The 16,330-nt window shown below is 47.9% G+C and overlaps 1 protein-coding gene across 3 annotated transcripts in view; it reads left to right on the top strand.

The window, feature by feature from the left end:
• The window catches only part of LOC144142441 (uncharacterized), a 39,944-nt gene extending 23,635 nt beyond the window's left edge, over positions 1–16,309 (top strand). For 2 of the 3 annotated variants that reach the window (XM_077673949.1, XM_077673950.1), the window contains one exon: positions 10,661–16,309. In XM_077673949.1, the coding sequence (XP_077530075.1) occupies positions 10,661–12,515 (1,855 nt within the window). In that variant the 3' untranslated portion in view covers positions 12,516–16,309. Of the gene's footprint in view, positions 1–4,615; positions 4,971–10,660 lie in introns of those variants that run through there. The other variant, XM_077673952.1, reaches the window with a different exon arrangement.
• The last annotated feature ends 21 nt before the right edge of the window (positions 16,310–16,330 follow it).

The following is a 16,330-nucleotide window of genomic DNA, read 5'->3' as shown; positions in this document are numbered from 1 at the left end:
TGCCCTTCCTTCCCTCGCTTCCTTCTCGGTCGTTTTGCGCATTCTGGGGCCTAACGCCTGTGACGGCGTGTGGGCGCCGTTGTTTCGGACGTGAAGGCATACGGCCTTGTTCGCAGTGGTGAGGGTACTCGCGTGTACGGTACTCATTCGTGAGTACCTGTGCAGTTTATGTCTCATGAGTAGATACTCATGAGAGGGCACGTACTCGTGAGCAACCACGAGGGAAGTCGTACTTGTGAGTTATCACACACGCATGAGTCTACTCATTTGTCCTATAGGAATGCCATCAATACATTTCATGAGCACATACTCGTGGGAGGGTGCGTACTGGTGAGTATGTAACCTCCGCTGACCTCACACTCGTGAATGGTTAATTTGTCACAAAGCCGAAGATGACGCAGTTATCTTGAAGAAAAAATAAGTTTATTGGAGCGAACTTGTGCTCCCCTAACAACTCAAAGAAAACAGAGGCGGCGAAGCAGCAGTCAACGAAGTGACGTGCGCAGGCGAGTGTCGGTAAATCGAATACCGCGGCGCCTACTCTGCGGGCATTTCTCTCGGCGCGAATGTTTCTCGAACCGTCGAATTACACCCAGAACACTGCAGATCAAAGAAGATTATTCTAGGCTGTTGAAGTTACTTCCAAACACTCTCCCTGTCAAAGCAGATAACACGTGCGGCATAAAAATAAAGAATGGAGCACGGGCTTCACTTGGCCCGCGGATTACACAGATAACACAGCCCGGCGCAGCCGGTCGGCAAAAGCATAAACATAAATAAACAAACGCAATGCATAGTTCGCGGTGATGTACTATTCAATGTGTACTATAGTTATATATTAATGCACTAATGAGGTGGTACGTACTCGCGAGTGCGTAACCACGAGTTGCTTCGTACTCGTGAGTGATCATATAAGCAGCAATCGTTACTCGTTGTCATATAGAAATAATCAGTACATATTCATGAGTAAATACTCACTAGAGGGTACTGGTGAGTGCGTAGTCACACGTGACCTCGTACTCGTGAGTGATTGTGTGCTCAACAGGCTGTGCTCACTTGTCATATAGGAATGCCCTTCTCAGTCCGGAACTTTACTCACTCAGCCGGCTATCCACACGTCTATCCTGAGCCTGTTATCGCACTCGGCATCACTTGCGCATGAGTACGCCGACTGACGGCATCTGACCTCCCCCTTCAAGTGTCCTGAGCGCATCCCGGACGTTCGTCCGAACGTATGATTCGTAAGGTTTTCAGCCAGATCCGCGCGGTAACAGGGGCGTTGACTGAAAAGCGTTTTACTCGTACACCCTTCATCAAAATTTTCTAGGCCAAGGCAAAAGTGCGCAGGCCGCAAAAAATTCAATGTACAGTCGAACCTCGTTATAACGAAGTAGTGTCGGCACAGCGAATTAGTTCGTTATAACAGTAGACGTAAGAATCGGCTATAACAAATAGACAATCCTCGCGGAAAAATGCTTGATTCAAAAATGCATTTTTTTAGGCTTCGTACCCACTGTACACAAGGTAAAACCTTTCTGCTTGTTGCATTTCGAGCTCAGTGAACTGGAACCCGAGTACGTGAAATTACAACAGAACAGAGTTTACTTGACAAAACAGCACAGCGTCCTTATTCATTTGATGAAGGATGTGATCTTCGTCTGGTGGATACTCACATGACTGAGCAGTGTGACGTTTTCCAGTGTCCACAGCCACAAGGGCCTTTATACGTCTGCAGTTTAGGACTAGGGGGGGGGGGGGGGGGGGGAAGGGGGTTCCAATTAGCTTCTCAGTTTCCTGGTCAAATATTTCTTCGTTATATCCGATATCATACGCGGCTCTCGCGGTTTCAGTTTCGCTATAAAAGAGTAAGCGTCATTGAAATAGCGTGACCAACCAAAGACTTATTTAGTTCGCTATAGTCGATAATTCGCTATAGCAGTGTTCGTTATAACGAGGTTCAAAAGAGCGAGGCTGAAACGTTTTATGCCGGAAAACAAGCGAAAACACCTTTCTCTCTTACTGTCGTAGAATATTTTGTCACATTTAAAGGTGGAGTTTATTCTTTGAATTCTTTGTGGTCAAAAGGCTTACGACTGGCCTAGAAAAATTTGACAAAGGGTGTACGAGACATTTTGCGGCAGATCGTGCTTGTGTCCACAGACGGGCGGGGACGTCGTCACTCTGGGCTCCAGGGACCAGTTTAGTCTTTTTCGCGATGTTAATAAGCATCATTCGCTTGCACTATACGCAGTCATTTAAGTAACTTATGGTGTGGTACACGCCACCATCAGTTACTTAAAGGACTGTCCTGCCACCACTCCATGTGGTGGTGTCTTACGCACAAAAGGCACATGAAATACGGCTACGCAATACTGGTAGCATTACAAGAGAGGCTATAAGGATGTGGTTAATTGCGATTCCCGGCCGCGGCTGCCGCTTTTCTGATGGAGGCGAAAAGCAAAAATTTACGCCCGTGTGTTCGAGACTTCGTCTCTCTCTCTCTCTCTCTCTCTCTCTCTCTCTCTCTCTCTCTCTCTCTCTCTCTCTCTCTCTCTCTCTCTCTCTCTCATATTTGTGTTTACAAAACTGCTATGTACCGATATCAGCCAACTTGTTTTTACCCTTTTATGTCTAACTGCGACAGAATGGCTGACATTAAACGAGCCATGAAGACAAAATACAAGTTGGGTTTATTAGAAAGACTGCTTAGTCCCGATAACAGTGATACCAATATCATCGCAATCTTTGAACAAATAACGGAGATATTAAAGAAAACGTGTGAAGCAGTCGCGACCCCCTAGCCAATTTCCCGCAACTTTTCTATGACGTCACGGACCCTTGTTTGTGCGGTTGGCGGCCTCCTAACTGACCTGTCGCGACGGCACATGACTGGGCGTCTGTAATGGGGCCTCTAGTTCCATTTGACCGCATCACTTGAATGCTAACGTGCAATTAACGCACTGAAAATTATGTTTTATTGTTGGCCCGTATTACGTCATTCTTGCTCATAACACGTCACTGTGGCGCAAAATTTGAAAGTTTTTAAATACTTCTTGTTTTTTTTTTTTTTCTCTAAAAAAACATCTTTTGTGGCTCAAATGGAGCTGAGTGAGTTACTGAATCCTAGTGCTTTCAAATTAAACGAAGTTGTATTTTCTCTTCATGGCTCCTTTAACCACCAGCGTTACACAAAGGGCACAGTTTTTAGTCAGCGTCAACCCGACACACTGTGTCATTGGGCCTGCAAGTCGGCATTGGTACTTTGTGCCGTTCGCGCAGGCGCACGAACGCTCTGTTACGTCCATCCTTATGAGCGCATTTCGCTGCGTTAGTCTAGTATAACGAACGGCTTAACTATCCATCTCAAGGGATGCCGTTAATTCTACACGGTACATTGACGCGATACTCTGATGGGTCTATGAGACGTGGAATGCTTTTCTGTATTCACTCTGGGCTTTGTCAGTTTGCGGAAACAGTTTCAAACGCCAGACCGCGCACGGACGGGGCAGAGAAAAAGAAGTGACAGGACGAGCGCAAATGAAAAATCAACTAGCCCAACAATGTTTTTTTTTTTTTTTTCGGAAACCTTGTCTTTGGCTTCAGACGCCAAGTCCGAAAGCCAAACACACTTCGGCGACGTATTCGTCTTCCTGTCATTACTGCGTGCTGCCCTTTCAATAACGGTCGGGTGAGCTGCGCAAATCGACATCGCTGCTGTTCTGGCGCGTGCCGTCGCTGGTATGGGCAACGTCGTGCAGCGGGTGGCGGGGCACCCTCCGAGTCGGTGGTCCTGCGTTTCACTAGGGCGAAAAAGCAGCGCGTATGACGACGCGGTACTATAAATAGGGCTAAGTGGGACCGACCGACGGCGCAGGCGGGCAACCACCAACCCCGTTTCTGCGTGCATCCCCCCTCCTCCTGCCACCGTTGCCTTTTTTCAGAGCGCTCCCCTCTCGTGGTAGAGCCCCGAAGTGACTTGTATGGGGAAAGAATGCCTGCGCCCCGAGGCGGCCCGGAGCTCGGGCGCGGGGCCTGAACCCTCCTCTTCTCTCCGTCGCTCAGTCAGCGACGTAGCTTCCCCCACCGGGCTTTTTTGTTTCTTTTCACGACAAGCCGCGGAGCGGTGTCCTTTCCCCCTCGCGTGTTTTTCTTCAAGTTCTGGAGAGAGCATAAGAGAATGGAGCTGAGGGTGGGAAACGCCGCCTAGGGCAGAAGGCCCGCGGCTGTACGTCGTCACCGTACCACCGGTCACACGCTGGCGGCCCTTCCGAATGTCCAAGCCCAAGAAGTGTCTGCTCTAAAGGCTACAAATGGCGGCTGTCTTGCCGAGGAAGATGTCCTGGCGTTTGAGAAGCCGAGGACTTGATGCTGCAGTGCTGTCGGGAAAGGCAAGGCATGCACTGGCGTGGGAATGGGAGGGGGGAGGCGGGGAGGGGAGAGAGAGAGATCGCTTGGCCCGGCGACCTGCATGCGCCGCGTCGTTTCTTGGCTGCAGTTCCTGGGCCACGGGGTAGAGTGATGGTATACGGCGCGGAGCGGAGGGCTAAATTTGGCCCCAGTTTGGAGTTTTCGGCTGCGCGGTGGCCGTTTCGTTGTCGAGAAAGGAACGGGGGAGGGGGGGGGGGGGGGGGGATGGCCCCTCCTTGCGTCACACGGCAACCCCTTCCTCCCCCTCCGCCCTTCTCTTTGGCGGGCGGCTTGCTCTTGCGCTTCTTGTCCCTACATGTCGGTCCAGATCTGCTCAGGTGCCTGCTCCTAGATGACTGCGCCGTTCCGCGGCTCTCGGCGCCAAGGGGACGTGCTATAGTGCAACTCACGTCGGATCGTGCCCGAGCTTCCAGAAGCGTGTTCTTATTGAGAACGTTGATTGGTCGGTGGCTGTGTAGTGTATACGGTGTAATAGCGACCTACGCAGCGCTCGGACAGCGGTCGCCTCGAGCGTGATGGAAGCTGACGCCCGGTGCTTCTCAGTGAGTGTGTTGCCATCTAAGCTGGTGGTCTTGTTGTGCCTTTTTTTAGTTCTGGAGTGAGTGTTCAGCATAGTACCATTGTGACTATTAGTGCGTCAACTTTGTGAAGTTTGTCTTGCTTCCTACGTTATTGGCTCGCGTATCTGGATACATTGATACCGCCGACCGCAGTCGATTGCCTCATTTTGGTAATAATTAGTCGCCCGTGCTATTCCGGAAGTGACTAGCGTTTGCATGGGAGTAGGGTGCGCTGACTGCTCTCGGAGTATCAGTGAGGCGAGTATTTTTTCACGTCGGGTCCCTCAAGCGCTGCTGCCGTTGGTGAGTTGCCTTGTAGCTGCAACCTGCGGATTGAAACAGTGTCGGAAGTTGTGGGTTGTCTCCTAATAGTGATAGCGAAAATTTTGTTAAAGAATTGGTCGTCTACTCGAGTCTATATATGTTGTTGTTGGCGGCAACGTACGTTTCTTTTATTCGGCCTTTTTTTTTTCATCTTGTTGATCCTGTCTCCGGTCTCGCAGAGTTTTCGGTACCGGAAGTATCGTATCCGTTCGCTTGCTGACTCATTCACTTCTAGTCGCGGTTGTTGTTGCGCAGAAGCGCGCGAAAATATAAGATAGCTTTCGTTTCCGGTATTTCCTTCCCCGGAATGCGGTCAGCAACGTATCTGTCGTCGTTCGTTCTTTTTACGCCGTGGCTCACCGCGCTAAGTCGCCGGTTCCGCTGCGCATATCCCGTCTCGTGTTCTCGTGTTGCGAGACATTGGGCCAAGGCCCGTCTATATTTGGTCTTGTCTATCGCGTGACGCGCGCGCCGGTTTCCGGCTTCCATGTTTCGTAGTCATGTGACTCGACTTTCCTGAACACATTCGCTAAATTTCTTTGGGGACGTTCCCGCTCTTGACAGTATTGCTAATACCTGCCTGTCATGATGGTAAAGGTTTCTCATATACCTCGAAAGATTTCCATAAAGAGCTGGCAACTCTAGCTCGTAACGTTCGGAAATTGAACAATTAGACTCTACATTGCGATATAGCCTTTCAACCCCCAGGAAACCGTCTTTTTTTGTTTTTCCCCGTTTTGTAGGTGCGTGAGCGTGGCAGGCCGTTACGATTTTCTTCTTACCGTTATTCGTTTATTGTATAATAGCTTCCAATACTTAGAATCGGTGGCTACATCGCAGTTTGCTTTTTCGTTTGAGTTTTGGCTGGACGCAACTTAGTCATTGCCTTCAGAGCTGACGAAACAGTTTTGACTTTTTCTTCAGTATTGCTACTTTTCTTGTCAAACACTCAGTCTTCAGAGAGAGACGAAACTTTCCAGGCGTCATATCAGGTCCATGTTAGTGAAAGAAATGGATCTACAAATCAATGGATCCTGGAAAATCTAGCAGTATGCAAATTTGAGGCTGTTGAGAATAAAGTTCCCTGCATGCATTCTTCGCGTTGTGCTGCATTGATACATCTATCCCAGGGCACCCACAGAGAAAGTGAGTGATCTATTTTTCCGCCTAGAGCATATCATTCCACTGCTTGTATTGAACGACATATTTGTATGTCTGACATACCATATAAACGTTTATATTGTAGGTTCCGGTATTCTAATTTTAGAGATAGATCGGATTATCTGATCTGTGCTCGGCAATTATACACTTTTGCAATGAATATATTAGTCGTTGTTTTGTTTCTGGTCGTGAAAGAAATGCAGTGCGATGATAACGTTTAACTTCGTGGAAAGGGGTGTGATCATGCCATGAATTTGCATCACTATCGACACCATGTATTGTGACACCAAAGTATACCTGGGGCAGAGATAAGCGCCCTCAGATACCGATGTAATGGCGCTTACAAGACATTTCCCGCTGCAAATGACGTTCCCTGCTGAAAGCAGAAAGAAATCACAACTTCAACATAGTGTTCTTCGGGGTCGTAAGTTGCAACACTGGCATCCAGGAAACAAGCGAATGTGCTTCAACTGGGCTTAAGATCATCGCCCTCACGGTTGCCGTGTGTAGCTCGCACGTGGCGAAAGCAAGTGGTGTTGATGCGGTGTCATGATGACGCTACACGTAGTATGTGCGTGTAGGAATACACACGCACACGCGCGCACCGTACGGGACTCGTGCGAGGGGCGCCATTTATGATACAGAGGAAAGTCCTGCTATTTGTACGGCAGGGTTGTTCTTAATTTCTGGCCCAGATGTTGATGTTGTAATTGTACCGTTGGCAAACAGTGCAATGAAAACATGGGTAGTGGTGCAAAGGTAAGACGCTATGGCGCCTTACATCTGCGCCACTGCCTATAATTGTCGGTGGCAAGGTTTGGCATCGTCCCGCGCAATTTTTTTTTTCGTCTGCTTCTTTTTTCTCAGCTTTCACGCTTTGTGATAGTGCTCATGCTGTTTTTATTGGCAATTAGCCGTTGTGCGGAAGGGAAAAATTAAACTTAAATTGGTATAGCCGATGCTGTTCCGGAAGAGTAATTCAACTCCATATCAGCGGTATTAGTAAAACTCTCTACAGGGCGCAAAGAGTAACTGAATCCTTAGAGGGAAGTATTGTTGACTCCCCAAGAGAGTCACCAGAACGCCGTCAGTTCTCACTGTGTTCAATTATGCAATGTGATCGTATTTATGCTAAGGGAGGGGGGGGGGGGGGAGGTAATCAGCGCGGCCACGGCACCTTCTAGCGTGTAGTGGGCGGTCCAGTGATATCCGCGGCCGGAATATTGTCACGAAGCCAAAGACGACGCAGTTGTCTTCAAAGAAAACAAGTTTATTGGAGCGAGCTTGTGCTCCCCTAACAACTCAAAGAATACACAGGCGGCGTAACAGCAGTCGAGAAAGTGACGTGCATAGGCAAGCGTCGAGAGTCGAATGCCGCGGCGTCTGCTCTTCAGGCTTTTATCTTTCGGCGCGAGTGTTTCTGGAACCGTCGATTTACATCCAGAACATTGTAGATCAAATGAGATTTTTCTAGGCTAGTGACGTTAGGGCGAAACAGCCTGCTTATCTGATCGAGATAGCCCGTGCGGCATGAAAATAGAGAATGGAAGACGCGCTTCGCTTGGGACACAGATAACAGAGCCGAGCATGGCCGGGCAGTAAACAAACAATAAATAAACAAACCCATACATGGTTTACGGCAATATTCCTTTTGTCCCGCTTTATTGGAGCAGTGCTGGCTACCACATTTGAGCTTAAATACGAGTTCATACGCATAAATAAGTATGCCAGAAAATGGGGCACATGTGCCTCTATTTATAGAGCATCAGGAGCATTAGCCAAAGTTTGCGACTGCGAGCATGTTTGTGTCATATTTTTCCTTTCATTTTTAGTACTTATTTCATAAAACAGCAAAACTACGTTGCCCAATCGTTGGCGTTCCTGACTGTTAGCGTTCCGCTTTTCATTACACAAGTCCTCTCACACACACACACACTCGCTCGTGCGCGTCATGTATATTTGTCTTGAAAGTGAAAGGAGACTGGAGTGAACCTGTCGTCACAAACTGATGTAATTGCAGCCACAAACTGATATACCGTATTTACTCGATTCTAAGCACTCCTTTTTTTTCCATGCTCGCGACGCCCAAAGTGACGGGGGTGCTTATGTTTGAAAAACATAAATTACCCCCTCCCTGTCACTTCATCTCGGGCTTGTTCCTCGACGAGACGGCGCAAAGACGAATTTTAACAAGAAAGTGTTTTATTCCGGGATACACAAACACTTGAGTGACGTCATATTCGTCACGGAAGTGACGCCAGTACAACAAAGCAAGCGGCCTGTAAAGGGTGCACCCCTGCACATAGGGTCATCTTGCGGGGAAGCAACCTTTAGAACAAGAGTACGTTATACTTAAGGTAGTTCGTTTTCGAGTTTTATATTTTTACATGAAAGTCATATCGGTCACGGAAATGACGCCAGTACACCTTTTCCGAAGCGACCCGCCAGCAGGATGTCGCTCGCCAAGTGCACCCACAAGACAGCCGCCAACCCGCAAATCATGCTCAGCTGCAGATTTCGCTGCACATTTCACTTTCGGGTTTTGCCGATTCCTATGGCAGAGGAATCAACCACAATTTTTTTATTTGGCAAACATTCAAAAGAAAAATAGGTACCCACAGTGAACGTACTACTTATGTATGATGCTCAGTCAACCTCACTACTGTTCGAGTCCGTTGTGCCGCTTGGGCCGCAACTCTCAGTATCCCCCCGTACGTTCTTCTGTTCCGTAGAAGTGGTTTGTAATTGAAAACTTCACAAACGACTCGGCATCAGCGCGTCTGAAATCCAGCGTGCGATGGTTGCTTAAAAAAGGGGGTGCCTAGATTCGCATGCAAGCTTTTTTTTTCCATTTTTTTTTTCGAAAGTAGGGGAGGGTGCCTAGTATCGCAAAAATACGGTAAATAGTTTTAACTGATATCAATAAACTGAAATAATTATTTTTCAAGTGAAGCTTTGTATTGGCTGACTTGCGCCGTCATTGTTGTTCGCTTAAACCGCCCTTCCTTTCTGCTCTCCCGCAGCTGTCGCTGCCTCGTTCGCAGCTGGCGCGCGCACGCAAGTGACGCGCCAGATCACGCCACAGTGGCTTGCACCTTCAGTGTTGTCGCGCAAAACCCTGCTCCTTGAGATTGCCCTCTCTCTCCCTCCTCGCCCCTAGCTATAGCTGTCGCTCCTCGGCGCAGTAGGCGCTTGCATGCTTTGCTCGCCGCATTACACCACATCGCGCATGCGCTCTGGAGAAGGTGCGTCAGCTAATTCACCGTTGGCTGCGGCATGGGTAGGCCGCGCTTGGTTCACTCCGCCATGCTTTCGGGTAAAGCTCAGCAAAATGAAATGGTTTCATTGCGTTAGTCAATGGTTTTGCGATTTGATGTCGATGGTCTTGCGCTTTGATTTTCACAGAAGGGATTTGTTCTCGTTCTCACTGAGATCAAGCTTCACGTACACATTTAACAACTTAGCAGACGTGTAAAGGTATCGTTTAATCGTTAGACTGGGGAAAATATAAAACATCCTTGACGGCCACCTTAAGAACTATTGCAGTTGTCTCCTTTGGTTTACCATGTTATTTGATGCTAACTCAGTCCTCAAATTTTTATCTTTACGTATTGCATAGGACAGGCGTATTGTTGCTATAGTCAACTTATTAAAACTTCAAATTTATTCATGTATATTGAAAAGTACAGGTTAGACGTACTTGCCATCAGTAATTTTTCGCTTTCGGATTTATAGGAAGCTGCTTGGGAGCATGGTTTCCTTTCCTTTTCGGCCCTCACAGACTCGACTAGGGCTATACAACAGTAGTAGCTCAGGAAGTTACAGCCAGTAATACTTTTACACAGCCAGTGTATCTCTTTTTAGAGTAGCTGTGCTTCTTCCAGCGTGTTGAAATAAAAACGGAGACACCGACCAAAAGAAACTGTTGAAAACTTTAAAACGAGCGTTCCATGAACAAGGCTTCCGCAGCGAAGCCGAAACGCATTGTTTGTTGTTGTTTTAAAGTTTTTTAAAGTTTGTAACAGTTTCTTTTGATCAGTGTCTCCATTCTTACTTGAACATGTGTCCCGACCAGACGGGTTTCCGTCAAACCATCGACATGGTAAATGAATGTTGCACTCGCCTCATTCTTTTAGATCCCGCATGCATAAAAGTTATTCAGTACCTCCTTTCCTCTCTCGATGCAGAGCTGCTTCCTCGACGGACCATGACCGGAGGGGACCTGGGCAGTCCGGCTACTTTCAGCGGCTCTTCCACGCGCCCAACGGCAATGTTTTCAGCGTGCTGTCTCCGCGCCGGCGCGGCCGCAGCGGCTCCATGAAGCCGGCATTCCTCTGTCGCCCGCAGCAGTCGCAGCAACCCCGCACCACGCGCAGCCGCAGCGGCCGACGAGGCGGCGCCAACCGCTGCCTCAAGTTCCACAACTTCATCCCATCCGAGAGCATCACCTCGGAGAAGGACGATGGCTCGCACGACGACGTCTGGAAAGTGCACGCCGAGTGCAAGCTCCAGGAAGAGCACGGCACCAAGCAGATCATGGTGTCCCAGTGGTCCGTGTCCTCTTCGGACGCTCCCGCACCGTCATCGGCCCCCGTCCAGGCCGCGGCGGAGGCGAGGCACCATTTCTCTGCATCGACCGAGGCCGCTGATGTGGAGAAGCCGTCGTCGACTCAGCTGGCCTCGAGGCTGCGTGCTGAGGTAGCGCGCCGTCAGCCAGCCCCAGCGTGTCTTCCACCTCGTTTAAGTCCAGAGAGGAGTACCGATGTGCCCCGGGCGAGTCCGGAAGAAACCCGGCATCAACATCATCAGGTGTCTAATCAGGGACTTGTGGTTAGTGCCGTCACATCAAGTTCACTCATGCCTGTACCGGAAGAAGCACTTACAGTCACACCCACAAATTTCATTCGGGCCAGTGGGAGTGCACTCTTCAGTGAACTAGCATCATCTTGTGGTACTAACGGTCTGCCTGTGCGGACGGACTCGACCTCTCCGCCCTCGCCTACCATCATAGACACCAGTGCGGACTCCGCCAGGCAATCAGAGATCCTTTTTGATTGCCTATCCAAGCGTAACCGTAGGAAACCCTCTCAAACACGCAGGGTTGTTCCCTACCGGAAGTACCTGTCTCTCCTAGAAAGCGACGACGTCGCTAGCGGGTCTCACCCTCTGGACTTGTCCCTCAAGACGAGAGCTCGTGCATCGGAAGACTGTGGTGTTGGTGCGGGCGAGTGTTGGTTCCCATCATCGTCTTCCGTCAGCAGTACGTCGCCATTCGTGCCGTGTTGCTTGCCCACCTGTTCTTCACAGCCGTACCTGCCTGGTGTGCCTTCAGAACATTACCGCCATCTTCCGTACCAGGGCCTGCATCCGAGTGCCTCGGCATCCAGTTGCTTCGAGAAGTCTCCACTACAGGTTGCACTGGAAGCACCGCTAAACACTCCACCCAGCCGGAGGCTCTTCAGTGCGTTTTCCCAGCCGAGTCCAATGACGGCCCTCGGGCATCAGTCGGTCGTGTCAGCAGCAACATCGACAACGCAGCTTCCATTCGGCTATGCCCTTTATTCTACACCCACGTCAGCTGCCGCTAGCGTGAGGCCATCGCACACTGTTCAGCCGCCATATCCAGATTGCTCCGCAACTGATGGCAGGTCCGCTTTGATGGCCGTACTCCAGAACTGCCGGGATCCAAGAACAAGTGGCCGGGCCGGACCATCAACTAGTCCATCGCCGTCAGAGGCTCCCCGGGGACTCCGAAAGCCCAGTCAGAGGTCACTGATAAAGCAGAAGCTGGAAGACACCTTCAAGCAAAACGGCTTCCTTGTCAAGACCAAGCAGGTCTCAGATGGCGACGCCACCTTCTGCAAGTTTCGCCAGCTCCGGAAGTACACCCGCTATTACCTCAAGAGTTGGCACCATCACCTTCCGGCAGAAGTGCACAAGCTCTGGAAAGGTTTCCTTCCCCCAAAGACTCTTCCGGGTTCCACGGGTCCTGTTGATGATGTCACCAGAGACGCTCCTCAAGATTCACCACCTCTGCCATAATTGATGTGTCGCTGCCATGAGTGTTTGTGCACAGTGCTAAAGAGACTCAAGTTGTTTGGAATACCAACATGTGAAGCATGCCAAATACAGCTCTGTTTTAAAGAACTCCCATCACAAAATGGTCCACGACCGATTTTCACGTGTCGTGAAACGCTGAATTGTTAGGGGAGGACCAAAATTTTTTTCATTGTCACTTGCAATGATCGTTTCTGAATGCGGCCATTTCACACACAATGAACAGAGGTGTGGTGTTCAGTATATTCATTGTACTATAAAAAGCAGTACTAAACTGATAGGTCAAGAAAAAGGAAAGTTCTTCACCCTGAAGTTGTCTGGAAATGAGAGGATAATAGCAATCAATGTTGTTTTTCATACGTTTCGTAAATTATTCTTAGTCATCATGTTTGTACTATTAAAGAAAGGTCACCGCGCAGTGGGAGGTTACTTGCAGGCAATGGTGGAGATTCATACCTAAAAATGTTCCTTCGTGGATTGCAGTCCTCTTCCTTGGGACTGCCTTCAGCTGTAGCTGTAAAAACACATTTTGACTAGGTTTGATACTTGAGGGCGTCCTTAATTTCAAATTACCAGAAGAAGGTCCCTAAATAACATTGCATCTTTGCTATTATCAATCAGATGCTCCCATACAATTCAGAAAAATCTTATGTGGACTTATAAAGCTAGCTTAAACCCATGGGGCTGTGCGTCGCTTCCAGCCACTGTCGATTGCTGTTAAGACAGTGGAACATTTAGCATGCAATGATCCGCTGAAAATTAATAGGCAGAAAACCAAAGTAATGCTCAATAACCTTGGGAGAGCAGAGTGGTTTGAGATAGGTGGCGAGGCAGTGGAAGTGGTAAGCGAGTATATCTACTTAGGCCAAGTTGTGACCCTGGGTCCCAATCATGAGGCAGAAATAATTAGAAGGATCAGAATGGGGGGGAGTGCATTCTGCAGGCATTCTCAGATAATGAATGGCAGCCTACCATTGTCGCTGAAGAAAGTGTATGACAGCTGCATCTTGCTGGTACTCACCTACGGGGCAGAAACTTGGAGGTTCACTAAGAGGGTTTAACTTAAATTGAGGACGGCTCAGCGAGCAATGGAACGGAAGATGATAGGTGTAACATTAAGGGATAAGAAGATAGTGGAGTGGATAAGGGAACAAACGCTGTTAAGGACATATTAGTAGGAGTTAAGAAGAAGAAATGGACGTGGGCAGGGAATGTAATGCGAAGGCAAAATAACTGTTGGTCGTTCAGGGTAACAAAGCAGATCCCTACAGAAGGCAAGCGTGGCAGGGGGCGGCAGAAAGTTAGATGGGCAGATGAGATGAGAAGTTTGCAGGGATGAAGTGGTTGCAGTTAGCACAGGACTGGGATAATTGGAGATCTATGGGAGAGGCCTTTGCCCTGCAGTGGGCGTAGATAGGCTGCTGCTGCTGCTGATGATGATGATCCACTTGGCGTCTGTCTGGGTGAATTGAGTTTTTGCATTGTCACAGAGAATGCCGAGCAACTGCACAGAGTACGGTAATGAATGCCGAGTCTTGAAGCAGATATATCAGAGCAGAGAACTCGTCGTGGGATAGTGTACCTGGGGTGTGTACAGGGCGAAAGCACGTGCACAAAGTAAAACACTGGCTGCGTGTAGGTGCTCCAATTGTGTACCATGGATGCAATGGTACTAGTTCTAGAATTCAGTCAAAGTAATGATTTGCTGTTGTCAATAAGTGTTCGAGTGGAACGTGAAGCATCAATACCAAAATATGATTGTGAACTTCATGCTGCCTGTGCTCTCGTTTTGCTCTGTTGACATCTTGTTCGCCTGTAGAAACACGTTAGGAACTTGAGGTCGCTCGTGAGGCTGTGTGTATGTGATGTTGATGGCAGCTGGTTTCCCCCTTGTTTGCATTGAGTAGTGTACTGAGGTGCAAAGAATGGACACTGACAAAGGCCCCAGTGACCCGTTCAACCACCGCAGGTGGTATGAATCGGTTGTTCTCATCTTGGTTCGCGCATTGTCTGCAAAAAATTTATTCCTTTTGGCAGCTAAGAAAACTGTCTTTCTGTGCAGGGTGGAAGGCTAATCCATGAGTTCTTGATAAAACAGGCAGGCGGGCTGTACAAAAAAACAGTTATAGAATTAGCTAGACATATTGAAATTGTTAATGCAGCCAATCGTCGCTAATTTGACCTAAATGCAAAGCTACGCATTCAGTTTTTGATTTATGCGGTCGTTTGCATGTGGCTTCTTTTCTTATTCATTTTCTTTTGAAAATTTGGCATTGTGTATTTCCAGAACTTATTGTATAATTGACTCACTTATTGGGCTTGGCAGGCAGTGTGGTCACATAACTGTCTACTGTGCATTCTGTTTGATTTGCTGCGTCATTCATGATGCCTTAGTGGAAATCAAAAAAGAATTTGATGTTTGCTTTTTTTTTGTACAACCAGATTTCAGGATAAATGCCTCCAAACTATGATTGTATATAGCTGCTTGTTTGGAACGATACACCTGCAAAACTGCGTGATTTGTGAAGGGTCGTTTGAGTTGCATTTGCAGAGCATATACAGTAACTCTAGTTACCGTCAACGGCTGGCATACCTACCAGGAAATTGGTGGGCACCGCTAGATCAGCATTGTGTGTGAAACCAACTCAACTGCCTTGATTCATTTCATATAGTTAGGTTAAATCTGCTACTTACCCTGTGATCTCCTCTATTTTTCGTAATGACACTCAGGCTTGTCTTAGTGAGGCATACGACTTATCTGGTCTTGAGATAAGTTAACGTTGTTCAGACTGACTAGTCAGATACATTTTTTCGTTTTGTTCTTGAGCATTGTACAAAATCTTGCCTCTAATGTCCTGTACAGTGTTTTTCGCCAACGATCATCATACTTGAGATACATTGTGTGTTCATTGGCACAGTTACTATACTTAGCCGATAGTTCATGCTGTTTTGTAGAAACGCATTGACATCTAGTGTGATCAAAGAATTTCATCATTGTCGTGAGCACAACCCTGAAAACCTAGCAGGAATCGTAATACGGCAGAAGTAGTGACCTAGGGAAGTGTCATTGTGACATCAGAAAAATTTTTCAGGCTCCCGGGAACTGATGGCGAATAAAAACATGCACGTTCTTTCATCTTGATGACAGCACATTTTTTTCATTTGAGAGTCACGTGCCTTTCCTTGATGCCATCTTTTGGAATGAACGTGCCAACATGCACACAATTTTCTAAAGTCAGCTGCTGTGTTCCCTGCAGACTTCAGTCACTGGGAGAGCGCATGTGGCACACTTGTTTCTCTTATTTTCCTTTCCACCTACTTATGTATATAGTTATTTTTTCTTCCAGTGCCAGTCGCCATGTCGTGAGAGAATGTTCGGTGTTATGCCCTCAGTGATGTCACGGCAGCGTGATTAATTGCTCTGTACAAAAACTGCAGCAGCGTGTGACTGGCTCTGAGTGTTGTTAAGTTATTGTCTTTTGGAAGTCACGCGTTTCTGTTAAGTTTGTTGCTAACGAAGTGTTTGCGATGTTAAGTTTTTCGCATAGTTTAACAAGTGCCTATTCACACACCAGTTATGCCCGCCGGCAACTACCCGGGAAACCAACCTGTAGGTGTGCGAGTGCAAGGAATTGCGGGTTCTCTCATGTGATCCCTTCCCCCATGTGATGATATTTTTATATCGTATTGTTTTCTTCTTCTCGTTCTCAGACTTATTAAGCTCGTTGTGAATTGCAGTTTTGCGAGCGATGTTGTTAATAAATGTTTGTTTATTGTGCTCCCTCCCATTTTGTATTTTT

The sequence above is a fragment of the Haemaphysalis longicornis genome, unplaced genomic scaffold (genome assembly GCF_048455015.1).
Source record: "Haemaphysalis longicornis isolate Haplotype H1 unplaced genomic scaffold, Haemaphysalis longicornis Haplotype H1 scaffold_6, whole genome shotgun sequence".
In the NCBI taxonomy this organism is placed as follows: domain Eukaryota; kingdom Metazoa; phylum Arthropoda; class Arachnida; order Ixodida; family Ixodidae; genus Haemaphysalis; species Haemaphysalis longicornis.
This window is presented reverse-complemented; position numbering and strand designations above follow the sequence as displayed.